At 43.6% G+C, this 17,003-nt stretch overlaps 1 protein-coding gene across 3 annotated transcripts in view; it reads left to right on the forward strand.

The window, feature by feature from the left end:
• LOC310669414 (putative helicase senataxin) overlaps nucleotides 1-17,003 on the forward strand; it is a 53,201-nt gene that overhangs the window by 29,487 nt on the left and 6,711 nt on the right. For 2 of the 3 annotated variants that reach the window (XM_083423293.1, XM_083423295.1), the window contains 12 exons: nucleotides 577-679; nucleotides 1,423-1,578; nucleotides 2,092-2,315; nucleotides 3,691-3,858; nucleotides 6,752-6,896; nucleotides 7,631-7,732; nucleotides 9,260-9,375; nucleotides 10,492-10,563; nucleotides 11,497-11,649; nucleotides 13,404-13,511; nucleotides 15,084-15,271; nucleotides 16,881-16,973. In XM_083423293.1, the coding sequence (XP_083279419.1) occupies nucleotides 577-679; nucleotides 1,423-1,578; nucleotides 2,092-2,315; nucleotides 3,691-3,858; nucleotides 6,752-6,896; nucleotides 7,631-7,732; nucleotides 9,260-9,375; nucleotides 10,492-10,563; nucleotides 11,497-11,649; nucleotides 13,404-13,511; nucleotides 15,084-15,271; nucleotides 16,881-16,973 (1,628 nt within the window). The remainder of the gene's footprint in view (nucleotides 1-576; nucleotides 680-1,422; nucleotides 1,579-2,091; nucleotides 2,316-3,690; nucleotides 3,859-6,751; nucleotides 6,897-7,630; nucleotides 7,733-9,259; nucleotides 9,376-10,491; nucleotides 10,564-11,496; nucleotides 11,650-13,403; nucleotides 13,512-15,083; nucleotides 15,272-16,880; nucleotides 16,974-17,003) is intronic. The other variant, XM_083423294.1, reaches the window with a different exon arrangement.

Below are 17,003 nucleotides of genomic sequence, written 5' to 3' on the forward strand. Positions count from 1 at the left end.
GCTACAGTGGTGGAGCCACTTTGCCCAGGGCCTGACTCCACTGGTGGTTGATGCAGGCACCACACCTTTGGAACTAATTCTCTACAGCCTGCCTGCCCCTGACCAACTAGAATTTCTCCCTTATTCTACCCAAGGGTCTTTCCTACACCAGAGTGCCCCAGCTTCTTTAGCTTTTTTAGAGTGTGGTGCTGATAATGCCAAGGTTACAGGTTTGATCTCCATATGGGACACCTGCATATTCCTACATTTGCAGGGCTTTGGACTAGATGATCCTCAGCGTCCCTCCCAGCTCTATGATTCTGTGACACAACTAGCTGCCACCTTGCCCAGCCCCAGTGGTTTCTACCCATTATCTGTATAGTATGTCATCCATGAGCTCTAGACTCTTCCATTGAGACCAAAAGGCCTTCATGGTGGTGTTGAGTGGGGACACAACTCCTCAGGGTGGAAGAGCCCAAGAATTAAATTTTCACTTACACAAAGCATTGATGTCTGGATCACCCCTTTGTAAAGTCTTGTGGATGGAAGAGCACTCTTCATAGCTGCTGTTAAGCCAAAGCTTGCTTTTTCTTGTAGGTGGCACAAGATTGGATAGAGAACCAGAAATGGAAAGACAAAAGGAATTTCCATTTAACTTTGCTGAACTTCAGTCTGGACACAAATGAAGCAAATTTTACAGGTGAGTGAAAATTTCACTGCATATAAACAAACAGGCAGTAAAAATTCGGTTCTGTTTTTAGTAGTGGTTGAAGTAGATAGCAAATGCTTGTGTTAAGGCGAGATTGCTGGGGTAAGCAGACAAGAGCTATTATACTTCTTTCTGCCTGCATAATTTTTGCTTTTTTGCCCACACATGTTGATGGGTGTTTTAGACCATTTTCAGTTTTGCACTGATTTGAATTTTAAAAAAAGAAAGGTTTATACCAATAATTTTATTGTTTTATATCTCGTGTATAAAAGAAGTATTAAACCTTGAGGTGGGTGGGTATAAATTTTGGGAAATAAAATAAACCAATATCCCATGCCCATGACCCAAACAAACTGAACTCCAGGTGCTGTAAAGGATTAAATAAATAAAAAACTAATGCTATTTCATTAAAAAAAAACCCAAAACAAAACAGGGATTGAGGAGTGGTATGCCTGTTTTATCTCAACACCTAGATTGCTTTATGTGTCTCCAAAACTGTTCTTATCAGGTCATACAAATGAAGAGAGAGAAAAAACCTCATACAACTAAATTGACGAAAGATTTATTAGGCTGGGTCACAGGTGTAACTGAAAACACCTGAAATTCAAAGCTGAGCTTCAGCAACTTGTGGTTGACATGTATCTTTTTACTGAGGGTTTGGTAACATTAAAGCCATATCCATATGTGGCTAGATGTTTGCATATTTTTATTCTGTGTTCAAATTATTTTTCCAGCTAACCTCTCGGAGTGCAATTTGGGGAGACAGTACCCAAAGCAAGATGACTTTGTGGTCTTAACAGTGTATGAAAAGCAAGCCTTTCATAGCAACTCTCGTGAGGCAGAAAGCCGCCCAGTGTGCCACGTCGGTTGCGTCACTCGCTTATATTTTAGTAAGTTTTTTAAAACTAACTTGTCAGTGGGGAAAAGAATTACCTTAGCCAACCATTTGTGTCATTAATTCTTTTGATTTGGGATGTAGTGGTTCGAGGCCCTGTGGCAGGGTGAGCTCCTGTTGTTCGGTCCCAGCTCCTTCCAACCTAGCAGTTGGAAAGCACACATTGCAAGTAGATAAATAGGTACTGCTCTGGTGGGAAGGTCAACAGTGTTTCTGTGCACTGCTCTGGCTTTGCCAGAAGAGGCTTAGTCATGCTGGTCACATGACACGGAAAAACTGTTGTTGGAAGCGGACAAACGCCGGTTCCCTCGGCTTGTAAAGCAAGATGAGCGCCGCAACCCCAGAGTCGTTCGCGACTGGACTTAACTGTCAGGGGTCCCTTTACCTTTATATATACTGGAAATGCTCTCAAACTAGGGTTTGGGTTCTAAATGATGATGAATGCATGTAGTATTATTTCTGAATTTTATTCCTGTGTATGTGTCTTTTCTTTTAAAAAAATAAACAGAATACAAAGAGCAGGATGTCGTTAATCTGTCTGTCAAGACACAAGGGAATTTGTCCCGTATCGAGAAGAAAGTAATGTGCCTCACCATTTGTTCATTGGCCACCATGCAGCGAATGATTAAGGCCCTTCTTCTGCTTAACCGAAGCCCTCTAGCCAAAGCCATAATCAGCACAGAATACTCTGACTTCTCTCTCATGGGCTCAAATGTGGACTCTGAGAATTCTGTAAGTGTTTGAATTGGTTTTAAATGGGCTAAAGATATGTCCCAGTCCTGATTTAGGGAAGTATAATATCCTTGCTACCCATTACCAAATTGTATGCCAATGAGCCAGGTTTTAAGCTGAAATTTCCTAAGAGATGGGTGGAGAAGGCCAGAGAGAGGGGAGATGATATCTGTTTATTTCTACTCCAGCAGCCAACTTTCCTTAATGGGTTGGGGAGAGGGAAGGAGTGAAGTGACAGTTAAATGGTAAGATTAGCAACAAATGGAAGCTCTCTTTCCTTCTGCCATCTCCAAGGAAACCTTCGGAATTATGGTTCACAAAGTGCCGCTTTCTGCATGGTGCCCATAACATGGCTACAAATCAGTAGACCTTGGGAACAGGGAATGGTCTTTTAGATGTCTTAAAGGGGTGAGGAACTTCAGGTCCAGGGGCCAAATTCTACCCTCCAAGCCTCTGTCCAGCCATTTCAACTTTCCCCAGGCTATGTCCCTCACCAGCCTTGCTTTGCACCTTCCTTGAATGGTTTTGTTTTGTTTTTTGCCTGGCTGTGATGTGTACTTGAGCTCTGATCAAGCCTCTTGCTTACCTGAATTTGGGATGAGATAAAGTGGTGTCTTCAGTGTGAAGAAGCAACTGTACAAAGGTAAAATGTACTATGCTGTTCTGCCCATATTCATCCCTGGCATGTGGCCTTAGAAGGTTGCTCAAGAAGGAATGTTGTCTCCACCCAAGTGTATAATTCTTCCTACTCCTTTATGTCTCCTTTTTATTATGCATTTTGTGCTCTCATTTTGTATTTTTGTGTTGTGACCCTCCCTATGAGCTTCGGATGAAGAACGGTAGACAAATTTAATCACTCATATAAAAATAGTAGCAATGCATGAACTATGGAAGGTGGCGCTGTGGTTTAAACCAGAGCCTAGGACTTGCCGATCGGGGTGAGCTGTTGTGTGGTCCCAGCTCCTTCCAACCTAGCAGTTTGAAAGCACACATTGCAAGTAGATAAATAGTTACTGCTCCGGCGGGAAGGTAAACGGCGTTTCCGTGCGCTGCTTTGGTTCGCCAGAAGCGGCTTAGTCATGCTGGCCACATGACCCGGAAGCTGTATGCTGGCTCCCTCGGCCAATAAAGCGAGATGAGCGCCGCAACCCCAGAGTCTACAACAACTGGACCTAATGGTCAGGGGTCCCTTTACCTTTATGAACTATGGCCTAGCTCAAAGCAGGAGAATTAGCAAGGTTCCTGTCCCAGGAACCCACATGCTCACACTAAGCCATGGTTTGGCATAGCAGCAGTGTAAACCAAGTCACAGAAATCTCAGGGAATAGAAAGGTCTTGTGAATGACATGCCTTTGTCCTCTCTCCTACTCCACAGTCTTCGTACATGAGAGAATTTAATGAAGATCAAAGGACAGCTATTGAAACAGCTTATGCCCTTGTGACACAGTCTCCTTCGGTGCCCAAAATTTGCTTGATCCATGGGCCACCTGGATCTGGGAAATCTAAGACTATCCTTGGACTCCTCTACTGCATTTTCATCGAGGTGGGTTAGGTCAATAACACCCTGCATGTGCCAGTCCTTGTGAAATGCACGAGAGTAGCTAATAGGCTTAACAAGAAATGGCATCCCCAGCTCTCTTATCCTGGTGGCAAATTACAAGACACAATATTTTATATTGCTTTATGTAAAACACTTAAGGTTTTATTTTGAGTTATTGTCGTTAATTGATGGGAAACGTCATAGCTATAATGGTAGTGTATTTGCTCGGCATACAGAAAAGGTCCCATAATTGATCCCTGGCATTTCCAGGTATAGCTAGGAAAGGGTACCTGCCTGAAATCTTGGAGACAACTGATGTCAGTCCATGCACCCTATTGAGGGAGATGGGCCAATATAAGGAAGCTTCCTATGTTCCCATATAAATCTTGTTAAATAAAAAAATATACTGGTTTTAGCCTGGTGCTTTAAAAAAAAAGTAGGGTTGCTTTCTTCTCTTTTTTTATTGGACCTGTTCTTGTCCCTTTACATAACATCCATTCTGTGTGTGCAAGGAATTGAGCTTTCAGTGAGGCAGCACTTATTCTCTGGAACTCCCTGCCCATTGAAATTAGGCAAGCATATTCCTTGTACTGTTTCTGCTCAAAACCTTTTCATTTAGGCAAGCCTATCCAGACTGTTGTCTAAACAACAGAGCCTAGGGCTTGCCGATCAGAAGGTCGGCGGTTCAAATCCCTGCAACAGGGTGAGCTCCTGTAGCTTGGTCCCTGGTCCTGCCAACCTAGCAGTTCGAAAGCACATCAGAGTGCAAGTAGATAAATAGGTACTGCTTTGGCAGAAAGATAAACAGCGTTTCTGTGTGCTGCTCTGGTTCACCAGAAGCAGCTTAGTCTTGCTGGCCACATGACCCGGAAGCTGTATGCCGTCTCCCTCAGCCAGTAAAGCGAGATGAGCACCGCAACCCCAGAGTCGTCCGCGACTGGACCTAACGGTCAGGGGTCCCTTTACCTTTACCTATCCAGACGTATAATATTATTATGTACATCTGGTTTTGTATTATTTTAAAAGTTTATTTTTATCTCTTATTTGCACCATTTTATATGTCATTATTTGCTGTTTTTCTGTTTTTTCTTTAACTTTATTAAACCACTTACATTTTTTTTAATTAAGCAGCATATAAATCTTGTTTAATTAAAAAAAATTCAGAAAAGATGAAGGTCTTAAAAATTTCTGTGTATTGGGTTGCTCTTAAAGACACAGATGTAAGAGGAGGGACTGGTAAAGGAAAAAAATGTATATAGATAACTCTGGTTAAAGACTCATATTGTTCATATGATTTTTCTTTAAAAATAAAATCCAGAGTACACAATTTGTTGAATCCACTGCTAGTTGATAGCAGGCAGTACGTAAAAGAGGACTGGATAAATTTATGGAGAATAAGACTATCAATGGCTTCTAGCCACAATCAGAGGCATCAATGCTTCTGAATATCAGTTGCTGGAAACCTCAGGAGGGAAGCAGGGGCGTAGGAAGGGAGGTGAGGGGGATGCGGTCCGCCCTGAGTGTCATTCTGGAGGGGGGTGACAAAATGGCACTGCCTGAAACAGCAGCGTGGGGCTTGCATCCACTGGGTGGACTCTGTGGGCAGCTCACTGTGGCGCCCCTGTGGGCGGATCGCCCCGCCCCCACCACTCCGAATGCTGGAGCAGCTGGCTACCCAGAGAGATGAGTGCACTTGTGCTCAGATCCTGCTTGCTAGTTTCCCACAAGCATCTGGCTGGCCTCTGTGAGAACAGGATGCTGGACTAGATGGGTCATTGGCCTGATCCAGCAGGCTGCTCTTAGTTGTACTTGGAATAGACTCTTTGCAGTTACTGTGCACGATTAACACAGGCCTCATAAATTTAAGGGTGTACTCTATGAGTAAAATTATGTTGGATACAACCATTGCGCTTTAAAAAGGGACCTTGATCTGAAAGGGTGCAAGACTGCCCTACATTATTGCATTTACAGTTTTCTCCATCCCCTTTGTGCCCTGAGAGAACTGCGAGGGAGTCACTTATTTGGCTAAATATTAGAGGGCACTTCATAGAGGCAGGAGCTTTTCAAATGAGACTATCTCGGGGATGGGGGTGGCCTTTCTGTTGCAGGAGGTCCTTTACCCACAGCATTTTTTTCAAGGATGTTGAGGTTGTAGGGTAGACCCTTTGTCCAGCAGGGAGTTGGACTAGATGCTGTTTGAAAGACCCTTCAAGGATTGTTATGCATTCCTCTTTTTTATCATTTTTATTAGTTTTCCTTTACAATAATCCAATAATAGCCTCATTATAACAATGCCAAATTATAATACAATTATTAATACTAATCATTTAGATGCCAAATTATATAATTTTGGTCTGTCCGTCCCCCCACGTGCTAGAATTGATGGTTTGATGATTTACTTTATTTCTGCGTTCCAGAAACTTATTAATTTCAATTACACTCCAGTCAAAATAACAATCCCTTAAACAACAACTGCACTTTTAACTACTTCCATTCATATTGACACATTAAATTATTTGTAAATCTACAGGTGAAGCATTCAAACTGTATCCTTGTTCTTCCTGTGTGGATTGTTATGCATTCCTAGACTGGACATGACTACTTACAGTGGTACCTTGGGTTACATACGCTTCAGGTTACATATGCTTCAGGTTACAGACTCCGCTAACCCAGAAATAGTACCTTGGGTTATCGTGCTACGGTGGCATGGCGGCAGCAGGAGGCCCCATTAACTAAAGTGGTACCTCAGGTTAACAACAGTTTCAGGTTAAGTACGGACCTCCGGAACGAATTAAGTACTTAACCCAAGGTACCACTGTATATGATTCAGTTGTTTCAATTGTGTTACTCTGGGTGTAGCTTACAACTTCTCTCCTCCCCCTTTTTTAATCTCCAGAGACCAGGAAAAGAAAATTCTGCGCAAAACAAAATCAAGAACCGTGTGCTGCTGTGTGCCCCATCCAACGCTGCTGTCGACGACCTGATGAAAAAAATAATTCTTATGTTCAAGGGAAACTGCCAGGACAGTAGCAGTCCTTTGGGTACATTGAGTTCTTGCCCAGTTCTCATCTGTGGAAGTCATGGTTCGGTGGGAGCAATTGGCTTGGTTATAGCTAAATGCTAAGACTTATTCAGGGTTTAAGTCACTTAGGACTGTGCTCCCACCCTTTCAGTGTAGTTAGCAGTAATTACGCTTACTGTAGCATATGTTCTTGCAGAAAAGTCATTCCAAATGGGGCCTGGTGCCATCTCTGTTTATCTTTTAGACTCCAAGCATGGTCTTTCCTGTACATCCTTACGCTTTTTAAAAAGGATATTTAGGGTCATTTGAGATATTTTTAATGCTGCACTTGTCTACCTACTGAAAGGTTTGCTTCATTTCTTTTTGCTAGTTTTAGTGGTTTTAAAAAATTGTTATTTGTATTATTATTATTTTTTGTAAACCATCCTATGGGTGTTTTCAGCAAAAGAACATTAAGTACTAAGAAGAGCCTGCAGGATCAGGCCAATGGTCCACATAGCCCTCTTCCAGTTCTCATAGTGACCACCCAAAAACCTAAATGCTGCAACCTTTCCTTGTGGGAGAGTTGCTCTATCCCCTTGATCATTTAGTTGCCCTTTCCTGAACATTTTCCAACTCTTAACTCTTAATGTGCAAGATGCAGATTTCAGGATTTGCTAAGCAGATCAAAATTGTTTGTGAAATGCTCTTCTTTCTTTTTCAAAAAAACTAACTGTAATGTAGCAAGGCACTGAGTATCTGTTTTACATCCAGGAAACTGTGGTGACATCAACTTGGTGAGACTGGGACAAGAAAGCTCCATCAGCAGAGACGTCTGGAAGTTTAGTCTAGATGCCCAGGTCGACCATGAAATAAGTGAGTATCTTATAAAGTGGTTTTTTCACTGCCCCCCCCCCAAATATTTTATTAGAAGCATTTCATTTATAAGAAGAGAGTGAGGAAAGAGAAAGAAAAGGAGTGAGAATGAAAAATAGAAAATTCTGTTACATTACCCTACATAAATATCCAGATTTGTATATTCTTATTATTCTAATACACATATAATTGTCAGTAGTTTATTCTGTGTAAACTTATTCCAAATATTATTGTATATATCCGAAGAAAGTCTGCGTCCATAAGCTGTCCAATCATATGTTAAGCCATTGATTAAGGGGAATCGTGTCTCTGTTCTTCCAATTCATCAGTATCAGTCTCTTGGCCACCATTAGGGCATGTAGATTCCATTTTTGCTGTCCTTTTGTCAATTTCCATACAATGGGTATATAGCTCAAGAGCACATTCACCTCTGAAAATCTTAATTTTTTCCGTAGGGTCTTTGTTTATATAGTTCAGCACTACCTCCCCAAAACTTAGTAAGTTGGGACACAGTAAAAACATATGTTTCAAGGAAGCACTGTCTATATTACAGCTCCAACAAAGAGCTACATTAGATAGTCCTTTCCTATACAAACATAAGGGAGTCCAGTAGAAAATAATACTTAGAATCTACTGGACTCCCTTATGTTTGTATAAGATCCATTGATGCATCTGATACTGAAGCTATGACATTTTCCTTCTGTCTAGGAAATAGATGGCATTCCAAATCTTTATTCCAATAATTTCTTAGAGTTTAAGAAATTAAACTTTATCAAACTTATTTGTTGATAGTAAATAACTATAAAAAGTAATCCTGCCTTTTTAGTTTCAAATGAATTATCCAATTGCTCCAAAATCTCTGGTGTGTCATATGTTGTGAAGGCTGCTGGACCAAAGATGTTGTTGCTGCAAGTATTGCCATTGGGCCACCTCTGACAGATGGTATTTTTCTCTTAGAGCATCATACATGTAAAATTTGTCTTCCTCGTCTATCAGTTGGTTTTTCCCCATGGTCAATTGTCTCTTGATTAGTTGTTTTAATAGTGAGGTCCAAAAGTTGGCCTCTGTTCTATCTGAAATAGTCTTCCCAGATCATAAGCCCAGAGCAGGGATTAGCTGAGGGGATGAAATCCTGTAACATCATCCTATCCCTCCCATCCTATCCAGGTCTGTAGCCGGAGATTGTTTAATTAAATAAATTTATACGTGCAGGTTCTGCTTAGCAAACACAATGTGTTTCTTGGAAATGGTTTGTTAGGAACTACTTGTTTTCGAAAGAACATCAAAGTGCAAGTAGATAAATAGGTATCACTCCGGCGGGAAGGTAAACGGCATTTCCATGCGCTGCTCTGGTTCGCCAGAAGCGGCTTAGTCATGCTAGCCACATGACCCGCCGGCTCCCTCGGCCAGTAAAGTAAGCATTGAATTTCAGTGTGTGAGAGAAAGCATCTTGGTAAGTGACCAACATTCTGTTTCAAAAGTGGAATATAAATGACTAAACTAAAAGCACTTGGTTGAATTCCTTAGGCAAAGCAGCCCTTGGCAGACATCAAGATATCTGCAAACGAAAAGAAGATCTGGATCGACAGCTGGATATTATTTGTCGCCAGCGTGCTATAGCAAAAACCCAAAGCGCTAGCCAGGTACTTGTTTGTTGGCATGGGTAATTGGACTAGGATTAGCACATCCAGATCAGGCTGTTGAGTAGGCTGGCATTCCGAAACTTCTTTAGACCTGCTTTGCAGTTAAACGTGTCAAGGCATGAGGGAGGGGCCAAAACATGGTGGTGTCGTGTTTCACTTGTTCAAGGACGCACTCTCCAAGAACGGGGGGCTCAAGTAACAAGGGGGCTGTGCAGAACAAAATGTTTTTAGTAGGATTTGTTGAGTTAGAGCGTTGGTCCATCTAGCTCAGCATTGTCTGCTCTAACTGGCAGTCACTGTCCAGGGTTTCCGGCAAGGGTCTCTCCCAAACTTGAGATGCCACTGGGGATTGAACTGGGTCCCCCTGTGTGCAAAGCAGATGCTCTACCTCTGCACAGCAGCCTGTCCCCTAAAATGAAATAATGTTCCAGTCCTCATGGTTCTGAATTAAAGCTGACCTAATAGCTGCTCTTCACTGAATCAGACCATTGATCTCTCTAGCATTGTTTACATCAGGGTGGTTTGAGGTTTTTTGCTTCGCTAGAATGTGTCCTTGGAGTTTTGCTTTCCTGGATAGCAGATTGGGAGAGGGGTGTAGAATTGAGTCAGCTGTACAAAGGGAACACCCATTACTGACAAGTGACCCCTGCAAACTTGCTCAGAAAGGGATGCAGCCCTGAGGTTGAAAAACATTCATCACCCCTGATCTACACTGACAGGCAGCAGCTTTCCAGGGTTTCAGACAATGGATATTCCTCCCTGGAAATGCTATTGAGGACTGAACTGGAGAGCTTCTGCATGCTTAGCAGATACTGCTGCTGAGCTCAGGAAGCTGCCTTATCTTTCATCCATCCAGCTCATTTTCTCAATACTGACAAGCAACAGGTCTCTGGGGTTTCAGACAGAGTTACCTGCCTAGCCTTACCTGGAGATGCCATTGGAGATTGAATCTGGGACCTTCTGCATCCAAAGCAGATGCTCTGCTGCTGAACTATGCTCTTCCCCATGCTTGGTTGTTTATGCGTTTCAAAAATATATGTTGCTATGGCCGTTGGCTAATGCGAATAAAGTTTATCTTGCTAAAAATAAGAGTGCAACTTTCCCCCTTTCTTTCAGCTGCAATTATTAGACAAGGAGATTTGCAGACTTGGAGAGGAAAGAAAGAGGCTCACTGTTCAACTGAAGAAGGTAACCATTTGGTCTTTAAGGTGCTCTTAAAAACAGCCTCACTCAATGAACTGCTTTGTTTCGTCATGCAAAAAAGTGTTTGTATCTCAAGTTAGCTCCAGCTAGGATATATCTCTCATTACCGCAGATCACTGATGGTGCTGCTGCTCTGTTGCACATCAGTCATGTGCCATAAACTCAGTCCAGTCATAGACTTATAAGCATTTGTGGGGGCTCAGAGATCATCGAGTCCAGTGTCTTGCTTTCTGTTCAGCTATTAAGGTGCCAGTCTGAGCCTTGAAAAGCACATCAAATTAAAAGAAGTGTAGCGCTCCCTCCCACTCTTTCAGCTCTACAAGTTGTATGCAACTAAATTTTAATGGGCTCATTATGTTATTGTGTTGGATACAACCTTTTGCACTTTCCAAGGCATGGGGTAGCTCTCCTCACCACCTTGTGGCACAGAAGGTGGGGCTCAGGGGCTTGGTGGGCATCGGGAGAAGTGGCACTGTTGTACTCTTGAGTGCCACACTGGTGAACACATATGCCTTCATTTGACTCTAAGCAGGTATTGGCTGTGTTCATCATGAGTCATAGGAGCACAGGGAAGCTGTGTTATACTGAGACCATTGGTCTGTCTAGGTCAATACTGTCTGCACTGACTGGCAGTGGCTGTTCAGGATTTCAGGCAGGGGACATCCAAAACCCTAACTGAAGATACTGGCCAATAAAGCTGCCACCTTCTGCATTCAAAATGGGTAGCCCTCCACAGAGCTATGGCCCTTCATTTTAGCATCTAAGCCACTTCTTCCTCTAAAAGGAGCTGAATTCATCTTTAACCACACACCAAGCATGGACTTATTGTAAAAACAAATCAGGCAGCTGAAAGAAAACTGGGCTCTGTCTGAAAACTAGGTCTTCTTCAAAATGAAATTCCTGGCTCTTATTTTCCAGGATTGCGGACGATCGCAAGGCGATTTGAAAGCAAACATCATCCTGAAGTCGCACATCATCTGCTGCACACTGAGCACCAGTGGGAGTAGCATGCTGGCATCAGCATTCCGGCGGCAGGGCTGTGACCCTCTGAGCTGTGTCATTGTGGATGAGGTTAGTGGGCATTATGGCAGCAAGGGGGTATTCGGAGGGGAGGATGTCATTGGTACCTTTTAGGCATTGCAGAAACAACCCTTTTCATTTTAGCTGGCTTTGTATTTATTTGATTGTTTATTTATACCATTGACACCACCTTCTGACACTAAAAGCCCTCAAGGCAACTTTTTTGTTCAATGTGATTGTTTTTGGAGATACAGCCTATTTTTTCTTCTTCCTATTTTGAGATGTGTATGAGTGGCTTGCCTGGGGTTTTTTGTTGGAGGTACCGGTGAGTCAGAGCCTTGCCAGTTTTTCTTCCATGAAATGGGTATTTGTGGAGCCCATAACAGTTTCTTAGCTTTCCAGATAGGCCTTTGAGCTCCAAAAGGTTGGGTATTCCTGTTAGCAAACGAAGGATGCTTCCTTATATTGAACGAGACCATTGACCCATCTTGCCTATCCTGACTGGCTGCAGCTCTCCAGGGTTTCAGGCAAGAGTCTCTCCCAGCCCTACCTGGAGATGCCACTGGGGATTGAACCTGGGACCGTCTGCAAATCACGTGCCTTTTGGAAGGCATCTTGTTGTCTACCCTTAGACAGGCCTCTCTTACCACCTTACACTTTTCTCTGCAGTGTAACAGCAGCAGTAAATATACTTTGCCTATAAGGACTGTCGCTCTGACCCTAGGCCTGATCACCACATTTCACAACCTTCCTTCTGGCAGTAAGGAGTTTTCCCTTTTGCAGCTCAGACCAGTGGTTCCTCCATCCCAGAGAGCAGCAGCACCCCCACCCCTTTGAACCTTCTGCCAGCGAAGTCTTTCTCAAAGATGCCTAGAGCAGGGGACCTGAGAGTTGCGAAGCTTGTTCTTGGTCCCAGAACCCCGATTAATATCTTTGTAAGGGGAAAGAATTATATTAATAGATGTAAGCTGTCAAGCAAGCCACCCTGCCCCATCTTACAACTTGGCTGAAGGCAGTCAATCTTGGGCCATGAGCAGGCTCTCCTCTGTCACTCCATTTAGCAACATCTGACACTGTCCCCAGCTCCTGGCAAGAACAACATGCAGAGTCTTAATTTTCTGTGTGTGCTGAGATTTGAAAATGAGTTTTTCTCTTGGCTTGAGTGCTTTGCACATTTTTGAGGGTGGGCATTTTGATTTGATGCCAAGATAAATCCCGCCCCCACTGGCTATCCACCAATCTCAAGTTGAAGAAGCCATTTTTTTAAAAAAACAACACCCTCAACACTTTAAAATTCAGTTGCTGTAATCCAAGAACAAAATAGTCTTGTTTGTATGTTAACATTTAGCTGTGCAGTTGAGCATTATGTGAAAGGACTCCCATTTGGGGCTGGTTAGAGTTGCAGTTCCAAGACCTTTGATGGGCACTTGCTGGGTTGGGAGGGAAAGCTGAACTAGATCAAAATAACCATACAGGGAAAGCAGAAATACATTGAAATGGGAGGCAGACAAATAAATGTTGGAGGGCTAGGAATTTGGGATGATTATTATTTTTAATGCAAGATCCCCAGGAACCTACCCTCTATCTGAAGACCCTGGCTTTCCCTCTCCTCCTGAAAACTGGCTCCTGGGGGTCGCAGTGGATGAGCTGCAGGTGTGGGGCTGGGGATGGGAAGGGGGAGCAGGATTTGATGCAAGATGGCTCCTGCAGCAAGATCCTAGGATCCATTCCTGTGGCTTTTCTGTCATTGCCTGGAATCTCTTCCTGTCACCCCATTCACACTGGTGTGTTTTTCTTCTTAAAAGGCCGCACAGTCTTGTGAGATGGAAAGTCTCATCCCGCTCACTCATGGCTGCAAAAAACTGGTCCTGGTTGGAGACCCAAAGCAGCTTCCTCCCACAGTTAGATCTATGGTGAGTACGGCACAAATTAAGGTGTTTTCTCTATCCCAGGAAAGATGAAGTTGTGCAGCCGAGAGCTAGCATTCTGTTTATCTCATGACCCTGTTACTGGCATGAATAAAGTACACCACCTATCAGCTCCTTAATGGCATATGAGCTGTTTCCAGTGACGATGACTGAATTGCTTTGCCTGATCAAATGAATTACAGTTTTGCAGGCTTTTCTGAAATCAGCCCATGTGGCTCCCATTTGGTAGACAACAGAGCTTTTGGTGAAAGATTTATCTACCCAAGCACGCTGGGATACATTCCAGTGGCAGGTGAGGCAGAGGCAAAAGTGGGTAGGGCCAGTGTTTTAAAATGCATTTTAAAAATGTATATTAAGAAATATTCCCATAGCAGTAGCCTTTGAGAGACCTTTGCTGCTCAAGCACCACAAATTCTCTTAGTTCTGATGCACTGGGGAGAACGTCAGAAGAGTGGAGATGTTCCTGCACTCTTTTTCTCCTGCCATCTTCCCCACATTCCAGTATATAAAAAGTAGGGTTGTTTCATGGGACTGTTAATTACCCAAGCCTTTTATGTAACTCGAGAGGGCTCATTCATTCGTAATCTCTACTTCAAACATCTCTTCCCTGCCATGAACCTACCCCTGCCTCATTCCCTCCCCCCCCCCCATTTGTGAAATGGGCATAATATTACTGATTTCCCTTTATAGGATGGTGGTAAGGGTTATCACAAGGTAATGTACATGGGACACTTTGAGCCCTCTAAGGTAAAGGTAAAGGTACCCCTGCCCGTACGGGCCAGTCGTGTCCGACTCTAGGGTTGTGCGCCCATCTCACTTAAGAGGCATGGGGCCAGCACTGTCCGGAGACACTTCCGGGTCACGTGGCTTCGTGACGAAGCTGCTCTGGCGAGCCAGCACCAGCGCAGCACACGGAAATGCCATTTACCTTACCGCCGGAGTGGTACCTATTTATCTACTTGCACTTAGGGGTGCTTTCAAACTGCTAGGTGGGCAGGAGCTGGGACCGAAAGATGGGAGCTCACCCCGCCGCGGGGATTCGAACCGCCGACCATACGATCGGCAAGTCCTAGGCACTGAGGTTTTACCCACAGCGCCACCCGCGTCCCTTGAGCCCTCTAAATCACTCTAAATGTTAAACTGTAAACTAATACTGATCTCCAAGCCCTCATGTTTATGTAGCCAAAATGTGGTAGCTATGCACAAAAAAATGCAGCTTGCAGCAGCCAGGCAGAAAATGCAACAGCCATGCACAAGACAGAGCTATCAGTGGACTTGGTTTGGCCTCTCAGTTTGCAGAAGTACAAAAATATGGTTGGGGGGGACCTAATGTTGTTTCTTCCAAAAACATCCCAGTGAGAACTGAGTGTGCCCATGAAATATTGGCTTACTCTTGGAGAGGGAAAAGACAAAAAACCCAGAGGGTGTGGAGTTAGCTGTATACCCTGAGCAATTTCACATGGCAACCTCTTGTTCTTTAGTTGCTATCTGCACCTGACCCACCCACTGAAAGTCTCATTCCTCCTCCTCTCTCTTGCTTCTTTCCCACATTGGCAGAAAGCGGAGGAATACGGCTACGGGCAGTCTCTGATGGAGCGGCTGTGCAGACAGCTGGATGCGCAGCTCCAGAATAAAGTCATTGACAGGCTTCCAGTCCTGCGCTTGACCACTCAGTACAGGATGCACCCTGATATCTGCCTCTTCCCTTCTAACTACGTCTACAACCGTGCCTTGAAAACTGACATGTGCGTAGTCATCTTTTTGTTATTGATTATCTCACCTCAAGACAACAGACATTGAAGGAGAGGAAGTAGACGAATGAATGTGGATGAATGAACCTGAACGTGGACAAAGGTTCTACTTTATCCTGGATTTTTCAGAACCCCCAAGTCCAGTGGTGGGTCGGCTATGCTCTCCAGATGTTGCTAGAGTCCAGCAGCCCCAGCCAGGAGGTCCAGTGGTCAAAGATAGGGGGACTTGTAGTCTGGCAACACCTGGACATCATACCTGGGGTATGTGCGTGTGTGTGTTTTAGAGGGGGGGGGAATACACTTGCTCAGGCACTATAGGTGAGTACTCAGGTGAGTGAAAATTCTGCACATGATCATAGGCATCCATCCTGACTCCTTCTGGCAACCTGATTTGATACTTAAAAAATAATAATCTTTCTTTCTATCCATTTCTGAAATGTTACTCTTGAATTATGTGCTCTTTGATACTTGACTGGATTTGTATAGTGGCAAGTAGCTATATTTATTCCAAGCTGCTGCTGCTGAGCTTTTTTAAAATAAATAAAAAAAATAAAATAAAATTCTGTCCCTTACACTTCAAATTCTCTGTCAGGAAATGCTGGTTTAAGTGACATGCATGAATTGTGCCTATGACTCGCTCATTGTTTTTGTAATTTATCTTACTTTGCACAATTTCTTAGCTGGGTTTTCTGTTGCTCCTGGGAAAGTCAAAAGCACTCCAGAAACCTTGTTCTGACTTCATTCTTGCTCCTGGGGGCTTTGGCAGGCATTGCCTTTTTGCTTTCAGGCATTAAGGCTCGAAACAACTTATTTTTACTGAATGGAAGTTAAAATTATCAAAAAGTTGGATTTCACACCCAGTATCATGTTCTGCAGAATCTCAGCATGCCAACAGCACTGAAAACAGCTTTCATGCCCTGTTGTCTCTGCAGAACTGGGTGATTCGTTGGAATCTGTGACACCACACTTAGGATTAAGTGTACCCCAAAGACAATCATATGAGGCACAGTTGCTTAAACTTTTGTTTTCAAGCAATCCAGACTATGTGGCAAAGGGGGTGATGCTTTTCAAAGGGCAGGGAGACAGGATACTGTAGAAACAGGGAATGAGAGTCTTGGGGAAGAACCAGGATGCTAAGTTCTCAAACCCTAACTGCTGAAAGAACTTCTCAGAGTCCCATAGACTTTCTGAACCTTCACCAGGGAAAATCTGTATAAGCCTCTGTATTTTTTCACCCTTCCATGGCTAATCTCTGCCTGTGCTTGTCATACTTTTGGAATGTTTCCCTGCCTCCCTGACATGCAGGGCCGTAGCTAGGGGGTGTCAAGGTGGGCCCCCGCCAGGGGCGTAGGCGATGGGGGAGGGATGCAAAATCGGCTTAAAAATATGCCTATAAATAAATATAAATATTGATTATTGTCTCATAAGAAATGGTTTTAAATAGAAGGTGAATTGAATGGGGGGGGGGGGGCTAGTTTTCTCCAGGTGGGGAATATCGTGTGAATGGACAGTGTCTCCTCCAGGAGTAAAGAATTTAGCCAATTGACTTTCAACACTGTTTTGAAAAAGCTATTACATTGTGACTATTTTCATGGCGTTACAGGAGGACAGAAGAGAACCGGTTCTCTAAGGATTGGCCCTTCGTACCGTACCTCCTCTTTGATGTTTTGGATGCCCATGAGATACGGGAGAGCGAGTAAGATACTCATTTATTTGCTTGTTAAAT

The sequence above is a fragment of the Podarcis tiliguerta genome (genome assembly GCF_965153285.1).
Source record: "Podarcis tiliguerta genome assembly, chromosome: Z".
Lineage (NCBI taxonomy): Eukaryota > Metazoa > Chordata > Lepidosauria > Squamata > Lacertidae > Podarcis > Podarcis tiliguerta.